This window comes from Lagopus leucura, unplaced genomic scaffold (assembly GCF_019238085.1).
Source record: "Lagopus leucura isolate 7727_CA_CO unplaced genomic scaffold, USGS_WTPT01 Super-Scaffold_100159, whole genome shotgun sequence".
In the NCBI taxonomy this organism is placed as follows: domain Eukaryota; kingdom Metazoa; phylum Chordata; class Aves; order Galliformes; family Phasianidae; genus Lagopus; species Lagopus leucura.
The window spans coordinates 10,481,413-10,504,416 of record NW_024962335.1 but is presented as its reverse complement, the minus strand read 5'-3'; the positions used below and the strand labels follow the sequence as shown (position 1 = coordinate 10,504,416).

Genomic DNA, 23,004 nt, shown 5'->3' with positions numbered 1-23,004 from the left:
CTGATGGATGAAGATCTAGATACTTAAAGGATATCATTCCTCCTTATCTAGAAACAGAATCTGCTTGCATGACAGTACCTGAGGAAAACAGAACTCCAGAGCAGCCAAAATGCCAGATGCACTCCCAAAATGCCAGATGCACTCCCAAAATCCATTACTATGCCTGGTGGGGGAATGCTTATCAAAGTCAAGCTGGCTTCTGCCTGCAACACCCACCCAGGGATCTCTGTAGACAGTGTGGTCCTTGCTCAGAAAGAGCTGAGAGGGGCCTATGGCTGTTGACCTGCTACGTCCCTACAAGTGCGGGCTGAATCATTCCAGCTGTCTGAGGACTTGGAAGGTGTCTTGGCTGTTTCCCAGCATTTCTGTACAAGTGACATGCAGGACAGGGACTAATGTCATGTCCTTGCTGTGCTGCAGGGATGCTTGAGCAGACCTGCTCGAGCAGGGACCTCTATGATAGGGTGGTAGGTAGTACGGTGGGTGACTGTGCTGAGCTTCATGGCCTTTGCTGCTCTGTCTCCTGGCCCTGAGGGTGTGTTTGGGTGATGCTCACTATGCACAGTGCTGCCTGTTTGTTGTCAGCTGGCTTAAAATCGGTGCCAGAGCTGAGCCAGGAATCCACAGTTAGCACGTTAATCCTCATGGCTGCTTAAATCACATGTCAAACTGGCTCCTACAGCTGTTGTAGACATGGGCAGAGTCAGGGAGGAGAAACTTGCTCCTCCTGGAGAGCAGCTCTGATCCTGCAAGACCTGGCCAAGACCTGATCTGAGGCCTGCCCTCATCACCCTCCCCGTGCAGCAGAGAAGCTGGTTATGAGCCTGGCTGCCACTGGGGACCACCACGACCCTCCTGCAAATGGCTGGCCAGCAAGATGGCCTGTCACAGGTTGCTGCAGCCAGCGCACGCGCCTGGTTTCATCTGACTGCAATCAGGAGATATAACCCAATTTCCTATAATGGGAGAGCTTCAGACTCGTTAGAGAAACAAGTGCCTGCGGTATTTCAGTCTAACGAAGGCAATAAATACAGGAAAGATTATATAAATGAGCTAATGTGTGAAATAATCTAATAGCTTTACATAATTTCCATTCATATACAGTAATAATAGAATAAAAGCAAATGTGGACAGCCAGCAGGGCATTTAAATAAAATAATTTAGAATGCAGTAGGTTAATAATAATAATAAAAAAACAGTACCCGTGCCTATAAATTAGTTGGAAATGCCAAAGAGGCTAATAAAGTATCAGAATGGTAATTTTGTAATTGACATAAAAAGGAGAGAAATGGATTTCTGTATGCCTGCAAATTAATATAGATTGCTGCAATTTCACATGTATTTAACTTATTTGCTTCTTAAGATATTAATGAAACGTTGAGACAAAGAACTTATTTCTATGAAGCCTAGGTCAGCTATTTTTTGTTGTGTTTGGGTTTTTTTTGTTTGTTTGGTTTTTTTTTTGTTTTGTTTTTCCCAATGAATATCCATTATTTCCAGAAAAAAAAATGAAGTTTTAGAGTTGAAACTGGCCAAAATCTGATATTTGCCAAAGTAGATCATTTTAGTGTACTTGAAACAAAGTATTTTGATTGGTAACTCTGATGTGTATTTTTGATTTATTTTCTACAGGCTTTAATCATAAAATAGACCTACATTTAAGAAAAGGAATTTTTTTTTTTTTTTTTTTTTTTTTTTCTGTAATGAAGGAAAGAGTTAATTGAAAGACAAGGCAACATGTTATCCTGAAGTGAATGAAACATTTCAGGTGGACACAAAGCAAAAATCTCACTAAAACAAAACAAAACAAACAAAAAAAAAAAAAAACAAAAAAAAACCCAGTACCCTGCAAAGATGAATCTGCTTTATTTCTGCAGTAATAGGTGCTTGGCCATGAAACTGAAAAATGAATTATTTTCTACATTCTGCTGTGCAGCACATTAAATGTAAATTACACAAGGATCCCAATATGCAGAACACTTAAGCATGTGCTTAACTTTGCGCTCATGAGTGGGGACATTAAAGTCAATGGGCTATTAGTCACATGATTGAAGTTAAGTGTCTTTCTGAGCTTTTTTACAACAAATACTTGCTCTGGAGAAGGCTAGGATAAATTCAGAGCAGGTACCTTCGTCTGAAATTTTCCGAGGAGACCATAAGTGGGGCTCAGTGTAGCACCCTGAAAGGTGTGCTAGAGGAGCGGGTGTCTAATTAGTTGGCTTGGAGGCAGCACAAACCTTCCTCAGGATTAAGCAGTTACTGTCAGTGAATATTTGTGGTTTCACGGATTTCTTGCATGACACAAAGGAAGTTTTATGTGGCAATGTCCAAAAGGACAAAATATTTAACCCTCTCAACAGCAGTATTATTTTTGTTATGTGGAGACCTATATGGAGATTACAAGGTAGCTAGATGCAAGCAAGGCCATGCCACTTCCAACCTAGTTATTTTGTGATAAATCAGAAACGATCTTCAATATGGGTAGAGTCCTGGCCTGGAGCACGCTAGACAAAAATTAAAGAAATCATGCCCCCATAAACTTGATTCTCTTCCACAGTGCTTCTCTGGTGGGGACATCTTCCTGTAAATGAGCTGAACTGCATTCGGTTCTTTGTTTCGAGATGACCTTTATATATAACATTAACAGTACTGACTAGTGTGTGATGTAACAAACACTGGTTCACAGTGAAGTGCGGAAAATTCAGACCTCTGAAAGTCTGAAGTTTTATGCCTTGGAATCTGATTACTTCTCTGTATTTGTTCACAATCATCAGTTCCTAAAGAATGATATTTATTTAGAAATAGTACATAATGCAGTATATTTCTGTATAATTACATATTGTTTGAATATCTTCATATTAATAAACAGGAACAACTTATTGTGTCATAATGCATCTTTATAATCAGTGACATTTATTGTGTACATAGATTTGAACTCAGATTTTTTTTACAATCATAGATGGGTCCATTTATTACAGATTTAATCATCCTGCCTTGTTCAGCTTGGCATGATCTTTACGCTCTGTGAGATCCTTTCAACAAACCTCCATGCCCATGTACTGAAAAGTGATTCAGTAGTTTTATGGCTATAAATGTTTAAAGTCAGTGGGTTTTCAAGTGTGTTTTTTCTCTCCCCCCTCTTCAGTCCTACTTTCTTTGTCATTCTCCCTCTTGCTCAAGCTCAGCACTGTATAGTGCTGAGCAGCGAGAAGGCTGTGCTGTGCCTTAGCCTTGGCTCAGCCTCTCAGGATTCTCAGTTTTCTGTCGATCTGGAGGGATTTAGCAGCAGTAAAACTTGTAATGGGACTCTTAAGGATTAGTGGCACTTAAAATAACATTTAGTTGGGAACTTGAGTGAGGTACAATGCAAGAGAAGTGGATACACAAAGGAAGTCCATAGGCCAAATCCATCCTTGCTGGGAAGGGAGGAATGCAACACGACACTGTTGGCTTTGCCCTCATTTCAAGTGGGAGTTTCTGCAGGGGAGAGGGTGGTCAGCTACAGAGCTCCTGCACTGTCCTCAGCTTCCAGCTTTTGCATTTCTCCTTGCATTTCCAGGGTCTCAGCCACCGACAGCTTTTCTTTTTCATCTTCCTCCTCACCAGCTCCCACAGCTGGCCCTTTGGAGGCACTGGGCAAACTTGGTTGCTTCTGTGCTAATTGCTTGGCAGCCTGGAAAATATCGTCTTCAGAGAATTGCATAACAGGGGGAGGGAGGAGGGAAGCAAAGGATTGTCCTGCTTCCCGCTTCGGTGTAAATCAGCAGAGAGAGAAGCGATGAATATTTTTATTTATTATTTATATAGTGCCATAAATGTACTTGGCCCTCTGCAGTCAAATAAAACACAGTGGCCCTGCCGCCACGATTTGGCAGCCTGAGTGGGGAGAGCTGGCTTCCTTCATTTGAATGATCAGGGATGAAATGCTAGTAGGGTAAGAATGGGAAGATGAGATCTACAGGATTAAAAATACACAACAGCCGCCTACCTCCCTCTGCATTCCCACAAATTTCATTGCTTTCGCCTAGCGACTGAAATGTTTGAAATTATATGTACATACTTGGAAAATATTTGGCACTCTGTATCTTGCATTTACCTGGTGGAGAGGAGCCTTGGTTCCCCCACAGCCTTTGGCTATTCAAGGTCAAATCTCCCCTGGTCTCAATAGCCCAGCAGGCTTATTTCAGGTCCTCCAGCTCCAGGAGCCCAAGACACACAAGGACATGATGTGGCTTTCGTTTCTCTGCTATTGTCCACTCATTAGTAGGAAACAGCTTTCTGTAGCAAGCTAAAGGGAAGCATTATCTCCCACCTCTGGGTTGGGGCTAGGATGCTTCTATTGCCCTGCCTCGAGTGCCATGCTTTTTGCTTTACCTCCTTGACTATAAAGGTTCTTAAGAAACTACACTAATGTGATTGTTTTTTTGTTTTGTTTTGTTTTGTTTTCTAATTATTTGGCCCCAGTGAAGTCTTCAAGAAGTTTGCCACATGTGGGCAGGGTTCCATTGTCCTGACCAGGGGTTGTTACCCATGTACAAGTTGCTAAAACCAATTGGCTACTATTTGTACTTGCCAGATAGGAGCTCTGACTTGCCTGAAAGGAGATGAAAAGTGGGATTCCTCTCTCACCAAACTGCAGCCTCTGAATTTCTCAGAAAGCTTCATAAACTGTTAACCAGCTGTCTCATATGCAAACAAAGCAGATTTCAAACTCTTCTACATATGTAGCTGCCATTTCTCTCAAAGTCTTTTTTATCAATTTTCTCCTCTAAGTGAACATCTACACTTCAGTGGTATTAACATGAGCATACTAACCAGCACCTTCTGCCTCACTCATTTCTGTTTTGTGCTTGCCTGGAATTATTCAGAATATGCATTTTGACCTGTTGTGTTTGACTTCCAAGGAAGCTGACTTCCAACAACATAACATGATTTGATTTGGGATAAAAGGCAATCTATCTCCAGTCTCTACATACATGCAAGCAAAATTGTGCTGTAGCTAATATCACATAGCCGACTTAATTGCAACAGATAAGACTGTGTTCACATAATACCACACCTATTAGTGTTATGGCTATGCAAGGAGATGTGTGTTAGTGGTTCCACTATGGATGGTGCTCTCTGGTCAGACTTTATAGACACCTAACAGTGTGACAGATGTGAAACCTATAGCCTTCCAAATGTGTACCAAGGAAGTTTTAAAGCCTTAGTGTTATCTTTCATGCTGCACAGGTTCTGCATAATGGTCACACGCTGGGCAGCTGCATAGAACAGTCCCTAGAGATGCCTGTTTTTTGTGGTAGAAGGTGGTCGGATCCTAGAATGGCCCCTTGGCCTGCTGTGCCTGTAAGGCCTGGGTCAGCAGTAGGACGTGCACATGTAGGTCTGGCTGTGGAGGAAGTAGGACCCCTGAAATACCATCTGTTAGGGATAAGGCTGCACTGTCTGAGGTTTGCAATCTTTGCTCTGTGCTTAAGCACAAGGCAGGTCTGCACAGAGCAATCCAGCTTGCAAAGAGTCTGCACAGTCCTACTGTGTGCATTGCTCTGGCAATAACTGCATGTGATGGCGGCTTCTTCCACCAATTGGGTCCTTGCTTTCATCTCAGTTGTTTTGCAAGGACAACTATTTTTAAAGTTGCTATATCTGTACTCCTTTCTTTTGCTTTCACCTACCCCCACCCCTCACACCTCTGCATTGTCCCTAGGTTGCTCTGTTTCCTTCCCTGGCCCACAGTTTCACCATCAGACATTTGTAGACATTTTTTTCTTTTTTCTTTTTTTTTTTTTTTTCTGTGGTTCTGACCCACCCTACATCTTCCTTTAAAACTGGCTTTAATTTAATTCTTTTCCAACTTTGCTGCCGTCAGCTGCAGTAACTGATAACTCCTTTCTCAGACTTATCTAGAGGAATTCATGGGTGAAAGTGCTATGCAAAACAAGACCAGAGAATTTAAAACATCACAGGATATTTAACAATAAGATAAACCACAAAATCAAGGTCTGAGGGCCCTCAAGGATTTTTTGTGCCCTTCCAAAACTGAGTTACTGAGTTGAACTGGATTTTATACTGTTCATTCTTCTTCTTTTTTTTTTTTTTTTTTTAATTTTTCCAATTGTTTATAAATCAAGATGTGCTGTTTGACTTGTGGAGACAAGAAAGTGGTGTTTTGCCACTGCAGTCCTAGGGTTGATTTCTTCCGTGGGGCCTGACAGTTGGGGATTGCTGATGAGGTTATAGGATTCTGAGCTGTGAGGAGTCTCAGCTACTGCTGAGGCAGTGGAGGGTCATGTTATGAGGGATGCAGAAGAAGAGGAGAAATTGGAGCTAGGAGAAAAGGAAGGTCTGAAAAGTTGTGGTCAGTTGAGAGAGGCTGTAAGTTATACGTTGGTAGTAAAAGCAATGTCAGTAATGTCAAAGCTAGGTGACTGCAGAGGGAAGAAGGATGCTTTAGGAGTGAAGCTAGAGAAGCATCTGTCCAAGAGATTCATGAGTAATAGAAGAAAGAGCAGCACAGTCTCTTTAGTCTGCTGTCCTCACAGATTATTGTACCATTGCTATGACTTAGGTTTGAAGTATGCCTCTGCAGTTGTGCTGGCACAATCCTAGCTGGGAAGCTGTTGTAGCAGTGTAAAAGTACCCTGTACCAACATACCAATAGACCACATGCCACACTGTGAATCTATAAATCACCTTCTCTACCAGGACAGGTGACAGAGCACAATTATGTGGAAATGCCTATGTGTGTCGTCAAGCTGGACAAAGAAAGAATACAGAAGCCCTGCAGGTGGTGCTGGGAATTCTGATTGACATTCTAGAAACAAACTGATCACTGCCTATGTGTGAATTGGGACACAGTTACAGCTTTGAAAACCTTGCAAACTGCAAATGATAAGAGTAAAGAACAGAGGGGAAAAGTTATAATATAGAGGAGCACTGAGGAGGGTGATAATGAGCATTACCTCTTACTAGCAACGCCTTTATTTCCTTGGCTTTTTGTTGCTGTGAGCTTTTAGAATGTAATGTCCTCTCAACATCTTGGGGTCCTGATCAAATTGTTTTTGGTGCAGCTGAGGCTGGGAGCATGTCCACCAACAAAAGGCAAGTCAAGAAAAGATCTACCAGATGCAATCAAAAGACAGCACTAAGAACATCTGGAAGTGTAGATAACATAGTTAACAAAGAAAGATTGAGAAATTGGGAGAACTGGGCTTCTTTATCCTCAACATGGGGAAGAAACAGCTCAAGAGTCTTCAAAAGCATAAAAGTCACCTTCAAAGAGGAAAAGACTATTCTGATTTCTCTGTCTATGGTGAAGATAACAGAAAATAGTACTAGTCTTGCAGCAGACGGGCTTCAGTTCAGACAATTGGAAGAGCTTCCCAGGAGCAAAGCCCTGGGGTAGATAGCTCAGGGAATGGCAAGTGTCCAGTGGTGGCCATCGTCCTCTGAAGGCTGGATGGAATGGTGATATTTAAGAGAGCCTTACCAGAGAAAAAAGGACATCTTCTCAAGGCCAGATACAGCTCTGTTATTTTGAGGCTTTGTTCATGGCGTGGTTTGGAGGACAGCACTGATGTATTTGGGGGACATGAAAAGGACAAGACTCCTCTCTTTGAGAGTCACTGATTGGCTATAAAGGTTTGTTTCTTGGCTGAAACAGAAGAAACATGGCAGGTGAGGCAAGACATGCTGCTGTCCACAAGTGGTCTGTCAGGATTTAAATGAGTGAAAATCACTGGCCTAGCCTTAACGAGTTCTGACTGAAACTCCTGTGCAAACATCCCGACTGGACTCTCAGGCAGTGAAGAAAGTTGCAAGCTGATTGCAGTGATGTGCAGCTGAACCAGAGGGGACAGTCAAGGATGTTTGGGCAATGCAGAAAAATTGTGCTAAAATTATTCACTCAGGCATGGACTATGCTTTTCTAGCCTTATGTCACTAAATCTTACGTTACAGTTCACTAATAAATGCCATATTTTAAAGAGATATTTGGCTTGTGTTGCAACAGATATCTGCTGGTTGTAAGGATGCCAAAATAGCAAGTAGATTGCTGCTTAGAGGTGCCTGTGCAAAAAGTTTTGACTGATACCCCAATGGACAAATTCAAGAGAGTAGTGGGCACTTCAGACCATATGCTACCCACAGCTTCTGTCTACCTATGCTTTTCGTGGGCAGAACTGTCCTGGGGACCAGATAGTTTAGTGGCTGGATTCACTTGTGCAGATGTAGATGTCTAGAGCCAATATAGCTGCACTAGAGTATCCAGAATCCCCTCAGGTGGTTGGTCCTGGTACAGGGGTGTGGGGGACCTGCTTGCAGGTTGAAATTCTGTAGGGCATTTCAAATGGTTAGGCAGCATGTAATGTGGGTCCAAGGTCTTCTAGGCTAGCAGGCAACAGAGAACTGAACCTGGGGACCTTATTCTAGAGAGTTGGAGCTTCAAGCAGTAGAAAACTGAGGTTTGGGCCTTAGAAAATGAAAGGAGCTCTCACAAAGAAGCTGTGTATATCTAAGATACTACACATAAACTCACTTATACAACATTTTAGAAGCTCATTATATTATGCAGCATGAAATTATTTTTGTTAAAAAGTATAAAAGTAGATCAAGTGATAAAAAAGCCTTTTTGCTGTAAGACCTGCTGAGTTTGGGAATCTGCATTCAATGCTATTGGCAAACACTCTACAGCGTAAACAGAGCCTACATTAGGCAGATAAATAAGTGCAGATGTGCTTTTCTGTAGGAGCCATTTGGTGATAGACAAAATCTTTAAAAAAAATTCTCATCAAATTAATTGTGGCCAATTAGACATAACCCCTTCCCCTCATTCCTGAATGCTCTCCAATCCCGGCTGCCTGAATGGGAAGAGCTCCTATCACCTGTTTCATTATGCAGATTGATATTCGAACATCTGAGAACAGTGCTGCTTTCTGCACGGCATGGCTCCAAATTGCTAATGAAACAGCTCTGCCAGACAAGTCACTTAAACCCACTCTCACTGCTGCTGCTGACAGCTCTCATGGAGAGATGCGGGGGGAGCAGGAAAGGGGCTCTCCACTCAGGATGTGCTAATAGCCCCCAGCCTGTGTGTTTATTGCTCTCCAGAGCAGTAAGATCTCTGCTTTCTGACTCTGAGAGGTAACTTCTTCAAAGCTGTCGTCCGATTTGGGCTTAATCCTGCTTGATTTCAATTTATTGACTGAGGGGTTGAAGAGGTGGGCAGCCTCCAAGGACACTCCCAAAGCTGCCTTCTGGCTTGCCCTTCAGGCATGCTTGGTGTCTGCTTCCCACCCCCAGGTCAGACAGGGAAAGGACCCATCTGCAGCTTCCACCTCCCTGCTAAATTTGATGTGAAGCCAGCTGTCTCAGGGATCTTCTTTCACGGTTGAGAGACTGTCACGTCACCTTGTGTATAAGGGGAGCATCTCACAACTGAGATCCCATGGTGAGCAAATGGGAGGCTGCAGCTGGGGTGCACCTCCAGCCAGCATTCCTTGGGTGCAGGGCTGCAGCCAAGCTCCTCAGGTTTCCTTGCAAGCAAGGTGCACTCGAGGGAGGTAGAAACAGGTAGAGGTGAGGTAGGGCTTCTAGGTGTGCAGACCCTGCTTGCCCCTCCCTGTGACTCTCTGCAGCTATGTTTGCTTAGCAGTCAGTGCAGTTGCTTATCTTCCCTTCCTCTGTCTGTTTTGTTTTTATTTATTTATTTATTTATTTATTGGCCAGAGCCTCACATGGCTCCTGTTTGCAGATGCCTAGGGCAAATCAGTTGTGACTTATGGCTCTGGCAGGGGTAATGATTACATGAAATGATGTGAGAGCTCTCTCATTAATCTAAATTCAGACCATTTCTGTCAATATCTCCAGTTAATTCCTTTATCAATATTTACTGAAGCCTTCAGATTACTTCTGCATTGACTGTCTCCGTGTAATAGCACCTGCATTGTGCCTCTGCTTCTGTCTCACATCTCTCAGACTCCTCCTAGGCCAGTCTGCCAAAGCGTCCTTGCTTCCTGAGGCTGACATCTTTGGGCTGGACCCACTCTCCCAGCCCTTTGGAAAAGCCATATGAATGTCTTTCATTACTAAACTCTTTGACAGCAGTGCCAATTAACCTTATTCATTATGCGTCTTCTATAGTTCTTCCACAGAAATTCCTCCACCTCATTGCAGTGAGAGAACACCTTCCCCATCAATCCCTATATTTTCCCATTCGTGGGCATGTTTACAGCTTTTCTTGCTCCTTTGCTATGAGTTGTGTGGGGCATAAGAAAGCTCAGAAAGACACAGCCACTTCTGGCTCTGGAGAGTTCTTCCATCTGTAGTCTGAGCTGTGCCCATGTGCTGCCAAGCAGTAAGTACAAGGAATTTTCAGCTACTATTTCCTGATAGACAGTTGTATGCCAGTACCAGTATTAGTCCTTAAATGTGGAGAAACAGCTGCTTATCTCTGGCTTCATGGACTGTGGAGTCAGTTAAGCATCAGTTTTTTTAAACTTTGCAAACACAAACCCAGGAGGCTGGAGATGAGTATGTGTGCTCCTCTTAGACATGCAAGCTAAAGATCTCCGTTGCGAGTCCCAGGTGGATCCTCTCCAACTGTTCCCTGTCTTGTTGTCCACCACTCTGTGGTTAAAGTATGTGCACATATGGGTGTGTGAAGAAGAATTTGCATTTGCAGATCTGTTCTGACTGAGGAATTAACAGGGAGTGAGGAATGATAAGCTAACACGCAGTGCAGTATAGTGCATGGGTTTGCAGAAGCCAACAACCTGCTTTTTTTTCTCTGGAAGCATGCTTTTCCAGTTGCTAGAAACAGTCCTTTTCCTAAAAGGAATGTTTTCATTCATTTATTGTTTGCCCAGAATGTTAAAAATTAAATACAGAACATTTTACCCCTGGCTGGCTGGTGCTAATGGGGGGACCTGGAACTTGGGGAAAATGAAGGGTTGTTCAGAGGAGGGGTTATTTTCCTTGTCACAGGTCTGCCTGACCCTATAGTCCCTTTTTGCTCCAGTTCATGGCCAGTGTTGGAAGCAGACAAATCCAGAGATTTCATCACTAGGGATGGAGGGAGGAGGCATAAAATGGTTGTTGGATGTAGCCTCTCCTTCCCTTAGTATTTTGTGAGCCCCGAGAGAAGCTCTCCTAGCTGATGCCTTTCCAAAGGGCTTGCTGAAGTTGAATATTTATCAGGCCTGCCTGCTGCTTGCCCTGCTGGCTTTCCTGTGTTGGAGGGCTCTTTGTGGATGGGGGCTTCCTATTCTGCCCAAAAGTTTGGGTTCTGCAGCCTCTAAAGAAACAAGCTGCCCACTTTGGAAGCTCCGGTTTCAGCATGTCAGGAGAGAAACTGTATTCCTTTAGCCTGGAATGGCTTGTGATGGGTCTCCTAAACTGCTGCTATAACCAGCTTGGTGAGAAAGAAAATTTTTTTTAATGCTGCAGTGATTTTTCTCCCATCAAAATTTGCTTTCAGTACAGGTTTTGATAGCTTTGAATTTGTCTTCATCCCTTGAGAGTGTGACAAGTTTCTAAGAGGCACCTTACTGCCTATTTTGTGCTATATGAAACCTCTCTTTTTTTTGGTGATATATCTCACACGCATATATGTACATATGAACCAGTCCATTCTCTCCACCTGAATATGAGGTATGATTCCCTGCATAGCTGATGAGTTGATTTAGAGAAATAGATGCAATAAATTCCTGTTGGTGATGTGAAATGTGCTGTCAGCCTACCCACAGGTACAAGTCCTTGTTGACCTTGTTCCTGAAATGCTCTGAATGAGTACTCTGCTTTAGTAGCTTTGGACTCCTCAGCTGGGTCCTCAGCTGCTCCTCAGCAGGTTTCAGACTAGCTTTGAGCAGAACTTAATAGCTAGACATGACTGCTTTTGAAGGTATAGCTATAGACGGTAGCCACATTTCCACCACAGAAGACAGCAGTGCATGATAGATGTGGCAGGAGAACTGTTACTGTTAAATGGGTTTGGCTTGATATCATGTTCTTAGCATGCTTCTTAAGATTATCCAAATATACGGTCACATTTGAGAGCCCCAGACTAGCACTGTTTGATGTATTAAGAGGTGAGGGAGCCTTCCATCTAGCTGATCTTTGCATCTTTTCTTTTACTGCCTATTCAGTTCTTGGCTTACAATTCTGTGCCGCTTTCCATCTACTGGTTTTAGGGGTTTTAAGCAGTCTTGATAATTGACAGTCTAAATTTTACTGCTCATAAAACTCCAGAGAGCATTGATTATGACTTGAGTTAAGCAAGTGGCATATAAAATCTCACAGCCTTGCAGCTGTAGGAGAATGTTATGATGAATGTATTTCTTGGGAGCAGCAAAAGGTTTTGAGCATTCTGCCAGCTCTGTTCTGGGCATCAAATGTTACTTGTAACTTTGTGACTTGTAACCACTAATAGAATTTCATTTGGGACATTTGCCCAAAAGTTTGAAAGCTGATCCTTTATTTGGTGAAGTGGATGGGAGCTGTTTGGAGTGGCATCTCTCCTCATTAATTGCTTTTTTACTTTAGTTAGAATCAGGAAATGCAAAGGCGTCAATAAAATGGAAATAGATACTTCTTAGAAACTAAATTACACTATGTGGGTAAAATTCACATTGATTTTATTGAAAAGCTTTATTTGACCATGTTGCAAAGATGTTGTTACCTTTTTTTTTTTTTTTCCTTTTTGTTTTTACTTATATCTAAACTCCTTTTAGTTTTTGATCACGTATGTATTTTATCCACAGTGAACAAAAGACCAGATTGCTCATTTTACTTCTTGGACACTAACAGGAAATGTTTGTCTTTGAAAACAGTGAAATATGGTATCTTTTCAATAATGTGTTCCATCTGATAGTAAAATAAAATCAGAATTACATTCTGTGTTGCAATGGGCACAGGGTCTCTAAAGAGAGTGTGTTCTCCCATGCAAATGACTGTTTCTTGATGGATGATTGTGAGAAATGTTTTTTTTCTGTTTCTGCAGTTCCAGAAACCCAATGATTTCTCACCCCCTTTCCGCTTTGGGACAGTTCCCAATGGCAGCACAGAGAGGAACATTCGCAACAACTACCCTGAAATGCACAGCTACATGGTGAAGTTCAATCAGAGGGGAGTGGATGATGCCCTATTCTCATTGAAGACTGGGTGAGGATTTCTTCTTCCAAACTTACTAGCTGACTTCTTTGAGTGATTGGGAAATTTTTTGGGGTTTGGAAAATAAGCATCCATTATCATTGCATGATTAAAAGTATACCTAGACCACATACAACACAGGAGAATATTTCTGTGAGTCTCTTAGCCTTTTTTCTTATTATTCACTTCTGTATAAGTGTTTCTGGTTTTGCAATACTTATAAAACTATTTGGGGGGGAAAAAAAAAAAAAAAACCAACAGGATCACCTGTACCTTTATGTATGTTAGCATTATGTGTATTAGTCCCAAACACCTTGCTTCAGCAAGCTGTTTCATGCTTATGCGTCCTTACGTATGCGCAATAAAAGCTCGCTGTCCTCTATGGGCAAAGATTTTTTGAGAACATTTGCATTGTCATCTGGAAATTCCTTTATTTTCTTTCTTTCTGTGTATAAAAGATTATGTTAATCAGGAAGCTGAAGGAATCCTTGTCAGACTAATCCCACTCCAGTGTATCACTAGCTATTACAGTGTAATGGAAGGTGTGCTTGAAGCAAATAGTTTGCAAGTAGTCCTTCTCTCTGGAATATTTTAGTGTCAAGAGCTGACAAAGCTGCTGTTTGAATATTAAGAAAGTGTATTAAATAGGAGCGTCTCCTTGGGTAATTTGGGAAATGTGGGAAAAATCATTAGCAGAAAGTATCTTTGAACATCTCACTCTATTTTAATAGCAATGAATTTGTAGAGGAGCTAACTTAAAACCTCTATTAGTCTTTGTAAGCCTTTGTCCCTTATAATTAAAGGCCTCCTCCCAGAAATGCCCACTGTGGTTGTCAGAACCCAGCTCTAGTGAAATGAAACAACACCTTCTCACTTACAACGTCACACTGTCGTGAGAAAGTTCATTCCAAACCACGAACAAAGATGTTCAGCCAATTTAATTACTAGATTGACTGACTATTCCTAAACCTGTTTGCCAGGTTCGGAGGCACATAGCCCATTATAAATTATTGGACCGTTGTTGGATGCCATCCTGGGGAGGTACATTTGCCAGTAGTCATCATCCAGGAAATAAATATGCTTTCTTCTGGAAATATATAGATGAAACAGAGCTCATCGCTTGTGGTGTATGTCATCCTGGCTTTGTATCAACCCTTGGACAGCCTTCCCCATGGATATGCACTTAAACTGAGATAATCACTATACTGGCAGTATATGTTCAGGAGGCGTACTGAAAAGGTAGTGTGGGTGTGAGAATTTGTAAGGTAGAAGGTCTTCAGTCTTTTATTGGAAAGAGCTTCATTTCAGATCTAGTGGGAGGATTTACTCATTGGCTGTCTCTGGTTGTATAGAAGATGCAGCCCCCTGAGACTACACCTAAGCCCAAAATCAATTTGTTGAGGTAAGAAGGTTCTCATCAGTCTGTTGTGCTGTCTGCCCATTCCAGCCTATAATGGGCATTTCACTGTGTTGAAACAGACCCTTTTTTGTGGTTTTCAGCTAAGTAGTCTTTACCAAAGAGCAACTTAGCACAGTAAGCCATAAAGCTGTTATCATGGCCACTTGACATTGGTAAAGATCTGGTAGCACTTTTCACAGTAACTAAGGAGTTACAGTGGCCTGGCTACATTTAATTTGAAATTAATATATATTTTCCTCCAGCACTTTGAATTAGTGAAAATCTTTACTGCAAGCCTTGCTACGCTGTCTAATATTGATATATTTTATGAAGTATTTTAGGTTCTTCTCAGATGAAAGGTAGTGCAGTAACATAAGCTATTCTTAGGACTATAGATCTCCTGGACTTTTTCTTCATTCATCTTTATCTTGTGCTATGTTCGTCTTCCAGATTTCCTTTCAGTACAAAAACGACAACTATGAAAGAGTCAGAGAGAAATAGACAGATCTAATTTATAATCTAGTTTCACCTGAAAACAGATTCTAGGATCAGATTTTAGTTAACTCTGAAGGAAGTGAAGATGCAACCTATTGAACTCTATCTGGAAGAGGTTAATTTCTGCCTTAATTATCAGAGAACACCTTTGCACTCATACAGATTGTATCTTCTCTGTGCTATACACTTCTTGTTTCTTGCACCTGTGCAGGAAGTTGGATGCTTTCATTTATGATGCAGCAGTGCTGAATTACATGGCTGGCAGAGATGAAGGCTGCAAACTGGTGACAATTGGGAGTGGGAAAGTATTTGCCTCCACTGGCTATGGAATTGCCATACAGAAGGACTCAGGTTGGAAGCGCCAGGTTGATCTTGCTATTCTACAGCTTTTTGGAGATGGTAAGTGTCAAGAAAAAGAAGAGGTGGAATTTTCCTAAGAAATAATAAGTTTTGCATGTACAGAATAATGTTCCATCTCCCTAGCTGGTGTTTCAGATCCACATTGAGAACAGGAAATTATCAAAAGGGTTTGTTCGAGATGTTGTGCCAGAAATGTGCAGAATGTCACCTGTTCTATACTGTTGATGCAGGATATCATCAAAAGCAATTTCAAAGGCATTAGTGGTTTCATACAATCAGCTCAGATGTGTGTATGAGCAGTATCTTGTGAGAAGAATGTTGTGTGAAATCAAGTTTTGTTTTGTGAACTTTTCGCTACCTTAGGAGTTTTGCCATGACCAAACCCACAAACAATGCTGGGCTTTCCATTGTTGCCTCATACTTAATTCTAGACAGGATCAACCTATGCAGAGTGTAGAGAAAAAAAAAAAAACTGATTGTATCTGGATGAAAAAAATTAATTCGTATTCCCCTAAATCTCATAAACCAACTAAACAACCAAACAAGCAAGGAAGAATTTGAAACTCGGAAGTTTTTAATCAGAACATTACAGTTACCTCATTTATCTTGTCGGTAACAGAGAAAGAGTTGTTATCAAAAAAGATACTCATGGGGCAAGAAATTCTTTTTAGAAAACATTTTCCCAGTTTTCTCTTTCTGTGCTATATATTACACTTTCCTGAGTTCTTTAAAAAAAGAAAAAAAAAAAAAAGTAAAATTCTCAGGCTATTTTATTTATAAGCTTTTTTTTTTTTGAAATCTGAAAATAACATATGACGTAGTAAATATGTAAAGAACAAAGCTCTGATATGCTTCATCAGAATATTGGCCACCTGACAGTTAGGGTGTTTTGTCTCCTGAATAGCCTAATAAGTGTTGTTTCAGAACAAAACATAAGATCTCCATAATGCTTTTAAGAATGTGCTGTGATGCCATATAAGCATACAGAGTTTTTTTCCCTGCCACCAGATTGAATGCTGAAAATATGAAATAGTAACTTCCATAGCAGCATGAAAAAAATTACCAACCTGTAAAATTAGTTTGTTTCTGGATGTCTCAGTATGTGCATATGTATGTTTGTGGCTTTCTTCTCCTGAAAATACCATAATGAGAGGAAGTGGGGTATGAAATTAGACTATTGAACATTTGTTTCTAGCCAATACAAATTAGTAATATTTTTCATTGGTCAGAGGGCTTGGAATTGTCACATTTGGACAAAATTGAAAGGAAGAAAAGCAGGTAAAAATGCAAAAATATTTTAGGGAACATTGCACCTCACTTTAATGAGCTGTAGATATGATGGAAACAAATTAAAAAATCAGACATTTTGATGTAAAAAAAAAGATCAGCATTTTGAATTTTATGCTGGCAGTGTTTTCATTTAAAAATGACTCATTTCTGTTTAACAGTATCAGTCGCTAATTTTCCCTTTGTTGACTTACTATGAAAGTGCAAGTTAGTGAGCTGAGGTCTTCAGTTATGTGGTGGACAGCTTGTTCAGGAAATTATAGCAAATAGCTGTAGATGGTTGTGTTGTACAGTACAGATTTTTGTGCCTAACATCTGTCTGTGCAAAAATCCTATTGACTTCCCTATGACTAATTGCATCTATCCCTATTACAAGAACAGTCTGATATGCTTCTTGTTTTCAGACTACCTCAGCATGAGATCCATAGGCAGATATTAGGAAGAAATTCTTTACTGTGAGGGTGGTGAGACACAGGAGCAGGTTGCCCAGCGAGGTTATGGATGCCCCCTCCCTGGAGGCATTCAAGGCCAGACTGGATAGGGCTTTGAGCAACCTCATCTAGTTGGGGGGGTGTCCCTGCCTATAGCAGGGGGGTTGGAACAGGATGGTCTTAAAGATCCCTTCCAACCCAAGCCCTTCTATGATACTATGATTGCAGGCCTGGCTAACATGTTTTTTTTCCTCTCTGTCTTTAAAGGGGAGATGGAGGAGCTGGAAGCACTGTGGCTCACTGGCATTTGTCACAATGAGAAGAATGAGGTTATGAGCAGCCAGTTGGATATAGATAACATGGCAGGTGTCTTCTACATGCTGGGAGCAGCTATGGCCCTCAGTCTCATCACCTTCATCTGTGAACATCTCTTCTACTGGCAGTTCCGCCACTGCTTCATGGGTGTCTGCTCTGGCAAGCCTGGCGTGGTTTTCTCCATCAGTAGGGTAAGTGTTGTTAGCTAGCGGAGAGAAAAAAGGTCAGTCAGAATTTATTCAGGTGGTTGCAGGTACTGTCGATGGGGAAATCCACCCAGACTGTCAAACACACAGATATTACAGAGAGATGATCTGCAGTGTGAGGCCTGCTGCCTTTCCTGTGTTAATGTAGCAAGAGCGTTTACTGTTCTTCTGTCATCTCTGGTCTCTGCCTCATTGTGGTCATGGAAATGATAATTTCATATGGAACTGAAAATGCAGTATGGAAAGAAGCGATCTGTAATAGTCTCCTCCTTCTCAGTGAGTTGTAAGCAGGCCAGGCCTGGGGACAATAAGTAATGTTGTTTAACACGGCTAGAAATTCAGGAGTTTCTCATTGTCTTCTGTGTTACACCTGTCCATGTGTTTACTGGATTTGTTCTATCATGGACGTTCAGAAATCCCTAACCACAAGCCCTGCACTAAGCCATGCAGAAATCCTTCTAGAGAGGATGACCACATGAACTTAGCAATTTCTCTATGCAAATCTGCCTTAGGGGATAGTATTTACATTTCAAGTAGATTCTAGTAATGTCTGAGTCATCTTCCTGCTATTATTGTAGATAGCAATGTCCCATTTGGAACTTCTCTTTCTTCTTTCTGTTACTGGTCTGATCTCTTGATCTCTTCTGAAGTGAGGTCAAATCTCAACATTTTTGACCTCAGTATCTCTTGTAACAGAGTTAACTTTGATTGTACAAGGACTATATAATTGCAGTATAACATACTGTTGAGAAAAAATGACAAAGCCTTTGAGTGTTGGGACACAATCTCTCTTCTTTGTCATTAGTTTTTAACCTGCTTTAGTCTGGAGATGAGGTAGGGGACTGTATTTGGTGATTGTTAACTGAATACAAATCTTTTCAGTCTGGAGTTATCTGTTAGACCTGGCCCAGGTTGGTGGAAAGTCTGAAAAAAGTTAATCAACTGCTGGCTGCTGAAAAAACATGGTAACATGATGTGGTGGTGTCCATTTCACTATTGACATTAATCAGCATGCTCCATTTGGTAGGCTGGGAATAAATGAACCTCTTTCCTTCTGCTCCTTGGGGTAATCCTTGCAATCAGTCTTACCATTGATGAAATGAGCTAGTGGAGAATGTGAAGGAATCAGGCACTTCTGCTGTCTGATTTGAGGTTGAATAGAGGACTTTCACTTTCAGGGATGTCAATTTGGAGCCTGTTATCACTGCTAAATTCAATAGGATGCAATTAAATATTCTATTGTACCATACTCAACGAAATGCAAAAGGACTAAATACCTGTTCATCAGTCCTACACTCTCTGTTTCCTTTCTAATCTGTACTGGTGATTAATGTAGCTAAGTTTATGACAAATGAAGCTGTTCTCTTTTTACGATACTTCCTGTCATGTTGATTCACTGATGTCCAGTTGAATTTCAAGGGGTAAAACAGACCTTTCTCTCATCCATGCAGAATCCTTTGTCTTGATGTTTTCGCTTCCAAGGATATTATTTTCCCCATTTGCAATTCTATGTTATACCTAGTAAATTTGAGTAACTCTTATGGATGCTACCAGTTATTTCTGCATTCCTCAGATATGATATGAAAAAAAGGAGGATAAATAGAGGGGAAAGAAAAAATTTGAGGGTAAGAAAGAGTGGCAGAAGAGTTAGGGTTAGTGGGACAGGTCTGGCTTCATCTCATTTGCTTGTGTATCACATGGAAGTCTGACAGTCTTTTCTGCCTTATAGGAATGTGCTATTGCTGCATAGGGTGCTTTCCAGCCTACATTTCCTTTTGTGCATTCATTGCAAGACCACTCAACTTCATGCTTTCTCTTATTTCAGGGTATCTACAGCTGCATTCATGGTGTGGCCATTGAGGAACGCCAGTCAGCAATGAACTCCCCCACAGCGACTATGAACAACACCCATTCCAACATCCTCCGCCTGCTTCGGACAGCCAAGAACATGGCCAACCTATCAGGGGTCAATGGCTCACCACAGAGTGCCCTGGACTTCATCCGCCGTGAATCATCAGTTTATGATATTTCTGAACACCGCCGCAGCTTCACCCACTCAGACTGCAAGTCCTACAACAACCCCCCATGTGAGGAGAATCTATTTAGTGACTACATTAGTGAGGTGGAGAGGACCTTTGGCAACCTACAGTTGAAGGACAGCAATGTATATCAGGACCACTACCACCACCACCACCGTCCCCACAGCATCGGAAGCACCAGCTCCATCGATGGGCTCTACGACTGTGACAACCCACCTTTCAACGCCCAGTCGCGGTCCATCGGGAAGAAGCCCTTGGATCTGGGGTTGCCCCCTGCCAAGCACAGCCAGCTGGGTGACCTCTATGGCAAGTTCTCCTTCAAGAGCGACCGCTATGGGGGCAGTGGGGCCCACGATGACCTGATCCGCTCAGACGTCTCTGACATTTCCACTCACACGGTCACCTACGGCAACATTGAAGGCAACGCAGCTAAGCGGCGGAAGCAGCAGTACAAGGACAGCCTGAAGAAGCGTCCAGCCTCTGCCAAGTCCCGGCGGGAGTTTGATGAGATAGAGTTGGCTTACCGCCGGCGTCCACCCCGCTCGCCTGACCACAAACGCTACTTCAGGGACAAGGAAGGGCTACGGGACTTCTACCTGGACCAGTTTCGGGCCAAGGAAAACTCACCACACTGGGAGCATGTGGACCTGACGGATATCTACAAAGAGCGTGGAGATGAGTTTAAGCGGGACACGGGAGGAGGAGGAAGTGGATCCTGCACAAACAGAGCCCACCATAAGCACGGTTCGGGTGAGTTTGGCGGAAGCAATGAGCACAAGCATGGTGTTGTGAGCGGGGTCCCGGCGCCCTGGGAGAAGAATCTGACCAACCTAGACTGGGAGGACCGGTCTGGGGCTAATTTCTGCCGCAGCTGCCCTTCTAAGGTGCACAACTACACTCCATCGGTGGTGGGGCAGAATTCCACTCGCCAGGCCTGCATCCGGTGTGAGGCCTGCAAGAAAGCAGGCAACCTGTATGACATCAGTGAGGACAACTCTCTCCAAGAGCTGGACCAGCCACCTGCCCCTGTGCCCGTGGCCACCAGTGCCACCTCCTCCTCCAAATATCCTCAGAGCCCTTCCAATTCTGCCTCCAAGGTGCAGAAGAAGAACCGTAACAAGCTCCGCCGGCAACACTCCTATGACACCTTTGTGGACCTGCAAAAGGATGACTCGGCCCTGGCCCCTCGCAGCGTCAGCCTCAAGGACAAGGGTCGCTTTTTGGAGGGGAGCCCCTACGCCCACATGTTTGAGATGCCAGCCAGTGAGACCACCTTTGCCAACAACAAGTCCTCAGTGCCCGCCACCAGCTACCACCACCACAACAACCCTGGCAGCAGCGGGGGATACATGCTCAGCAAGTCGCTCTACCCTGACAGGGTCACCCAAAACCCTTTCATCCCCACTTTTGGGGATGACCAATGCTTGCTCCACGGCAGCAAATCTTATTTCTTCAGGCAGCCTGTGGTGGCAGGAGGGCCCAAAGCCAGGCCAGACTTCCGAGCCATCGTCACCACCAACAAGCCGGTGGTCTCAGCCCTTCATGGGGCTGTGCCAGCCCGTTTCCAGAAGGACATCTGTATAGGGAACCAGTCCAACCCCTGTGTGCCTAACAACAAAAACCCCAGGGCTTTCAATGGCTCCAGCAACGGGCATGTTTATGAGAAACTCTCCAGTATTGAGTCTGACGTTTGAGTGAGAGGGAAGGAGCATGGGGAGGGACTGGGGGTGGATGTGGAGCAAGGGAGGGTGGGGTGGGATCAATCCCATCAGCTACTCTCCCTGGTCATCCTTAGTTTGTGGGATACTGGAGTTCCGAGTAGTACAGCATTGGTGACAAGTGCCACCTCTTTGGTTTCCCCTCTTCCTCCTCCTCTTTCCCACTCCTCCTCTTTTATCTCTTTTTCCATGTTCTCTCTCCTCCCATTCTCCTTCATTCCTGGCCATTGCACTTTACAGTGACGTTGGAGTTGGATATCCTCATTCGTGATTTCACGAGGGGGAGAAGAAGGCAGGGAAGGGGTGAGTTGAGGGGGAGCAATAGTGATCCTAGCATTTCACTCTTGCTGACTCCCAGCAGAGAAAGGCATGTGCGTGCACACATGTGGCAGGAGGAGACAGCAGAAGAAGTGTAATGGACATGCAGGAAAATATGCTTGTTCAGGCAACTCTTCCTAAAACTGCCTAGAAAAGAGTGATGTTTGAAGATGTGGAGAAAGTGAAGGAGGAATAACATGACTAACTTGATGATGCACTTATATGTTAGGTATACTGAGGTTCTTGTTACATTATTTTGTGAAGATTATGGGGGTTTAGGGCTGAAATATATATATATATATTTGCGTATACGCTGAGAATTTTACGCTGACATTTTGAATTGTTTGCTGGGAGGTGTGGGGGGAGGGAGAGAAGGCTTGTTCGCAGGTCTGGTGAGTGGTTTCACTGTGGCTATTACAGCCCTTGAATCTGTGACACACCAGTGGGAGAGTTGGAAAGGAAATGGGTTTTGGGTCTCGGAGAGCAACCCTTGAATCAGGGGGGCTTCTGGGAGCTCTGACAGGATGCTGTTTTGCACTGAAATGAAAGGAATTTTGGAAAAGGGAAGCAGAGTTGGTTTTTTAGCAATGAATTGATCACTAATTGTGGTTTACTTTAAGGGTGGGAGCAGTATTTAGTATGGGTTAGCCTATACGCGATTATATACAATGAATTTATACTTGAAATGTCTGTGGAGAAAGCAAAATAAACTCACAATCCTATAAGGTGTCTGGATAACACACAGTGGAAAAGAGCTAAAGAGTAGGGAAAGGTGGGGAGTTTTGTCACTGTCTCTTCAGAGGACACCAAGCCTGTTTTGGCATGTTTTTTAGCAGGGAGGGCAGGACAAGAAACATTTTCATCCTTCTGCCCTCCCCACCCTTGGCCAGCAGGATGGAAGAAAAGGAACGGGGTGTCCTCTGCCAATGGTGGCATGGTGCTGGAGAGGAAGAAAACAAACAAAAAAAACATGAAAAGGTGCATGTGGTGGCAGTGGTGTTGGTGGACTGTCTTGATGCCTCCTTGGACATGTGGAAATGGAAAGAGGGTGTTTGCACCCATGGGAAATACATATGTATATTTACTATTGAATGTACAAGGGAAGTACATAGCTTGTCTTCCTGGCAATGGGTGTGCTTGAATAAATGCCAGAGAGCACAGGAACGTGTGCTGAGGGCTGAAGACAAGACGTGCAAGGCTGAGATGTGTGTGTACATGTACGTGTGCCTCAGTGTGTGACAGAGATACTAGCACAAGTGCAAAGCTGGAATAGCCTAGGGTTTCCCATCC

The 23,004-nt window shown here is 42.9% G+C and overlaps 1 protein-coding gene across 1 annotated transcript in view; it reads left to right on the top strand.

Annotated features, from left to right (window-relative positions):
* The window catches only part of GRIN2B (glutamate ionotropic receptor NMDA type subunit 2B), a 165,678-nt gene extending 144,306 nt beyond the window's left edge, over positions 1-21,372 (top strand). Inside the window, exons 9-12 of the mRNA XM_042889937.1 lie at positions 12,998-13,158; positions 15,252-15,439; positions 17,386-17,624; positions 19,465-21,372. Of these exons, the coding sequence (XP_042745871.1) occupies positions 12,998-13,158; positions 15,252-15,439; positions 17,386-17,624; positions 19,465-21,372 (2,496 nt within the window). The remainder of the gene's footprint in view (positions 1-12,997; positions 13,159-15,251; positions 15,440-17,385; positions 17,625-19,464) is intronic.
* The last annotated feature ends 1,632 nt before the right edge of the window (positions 21,373-23,004 follow it).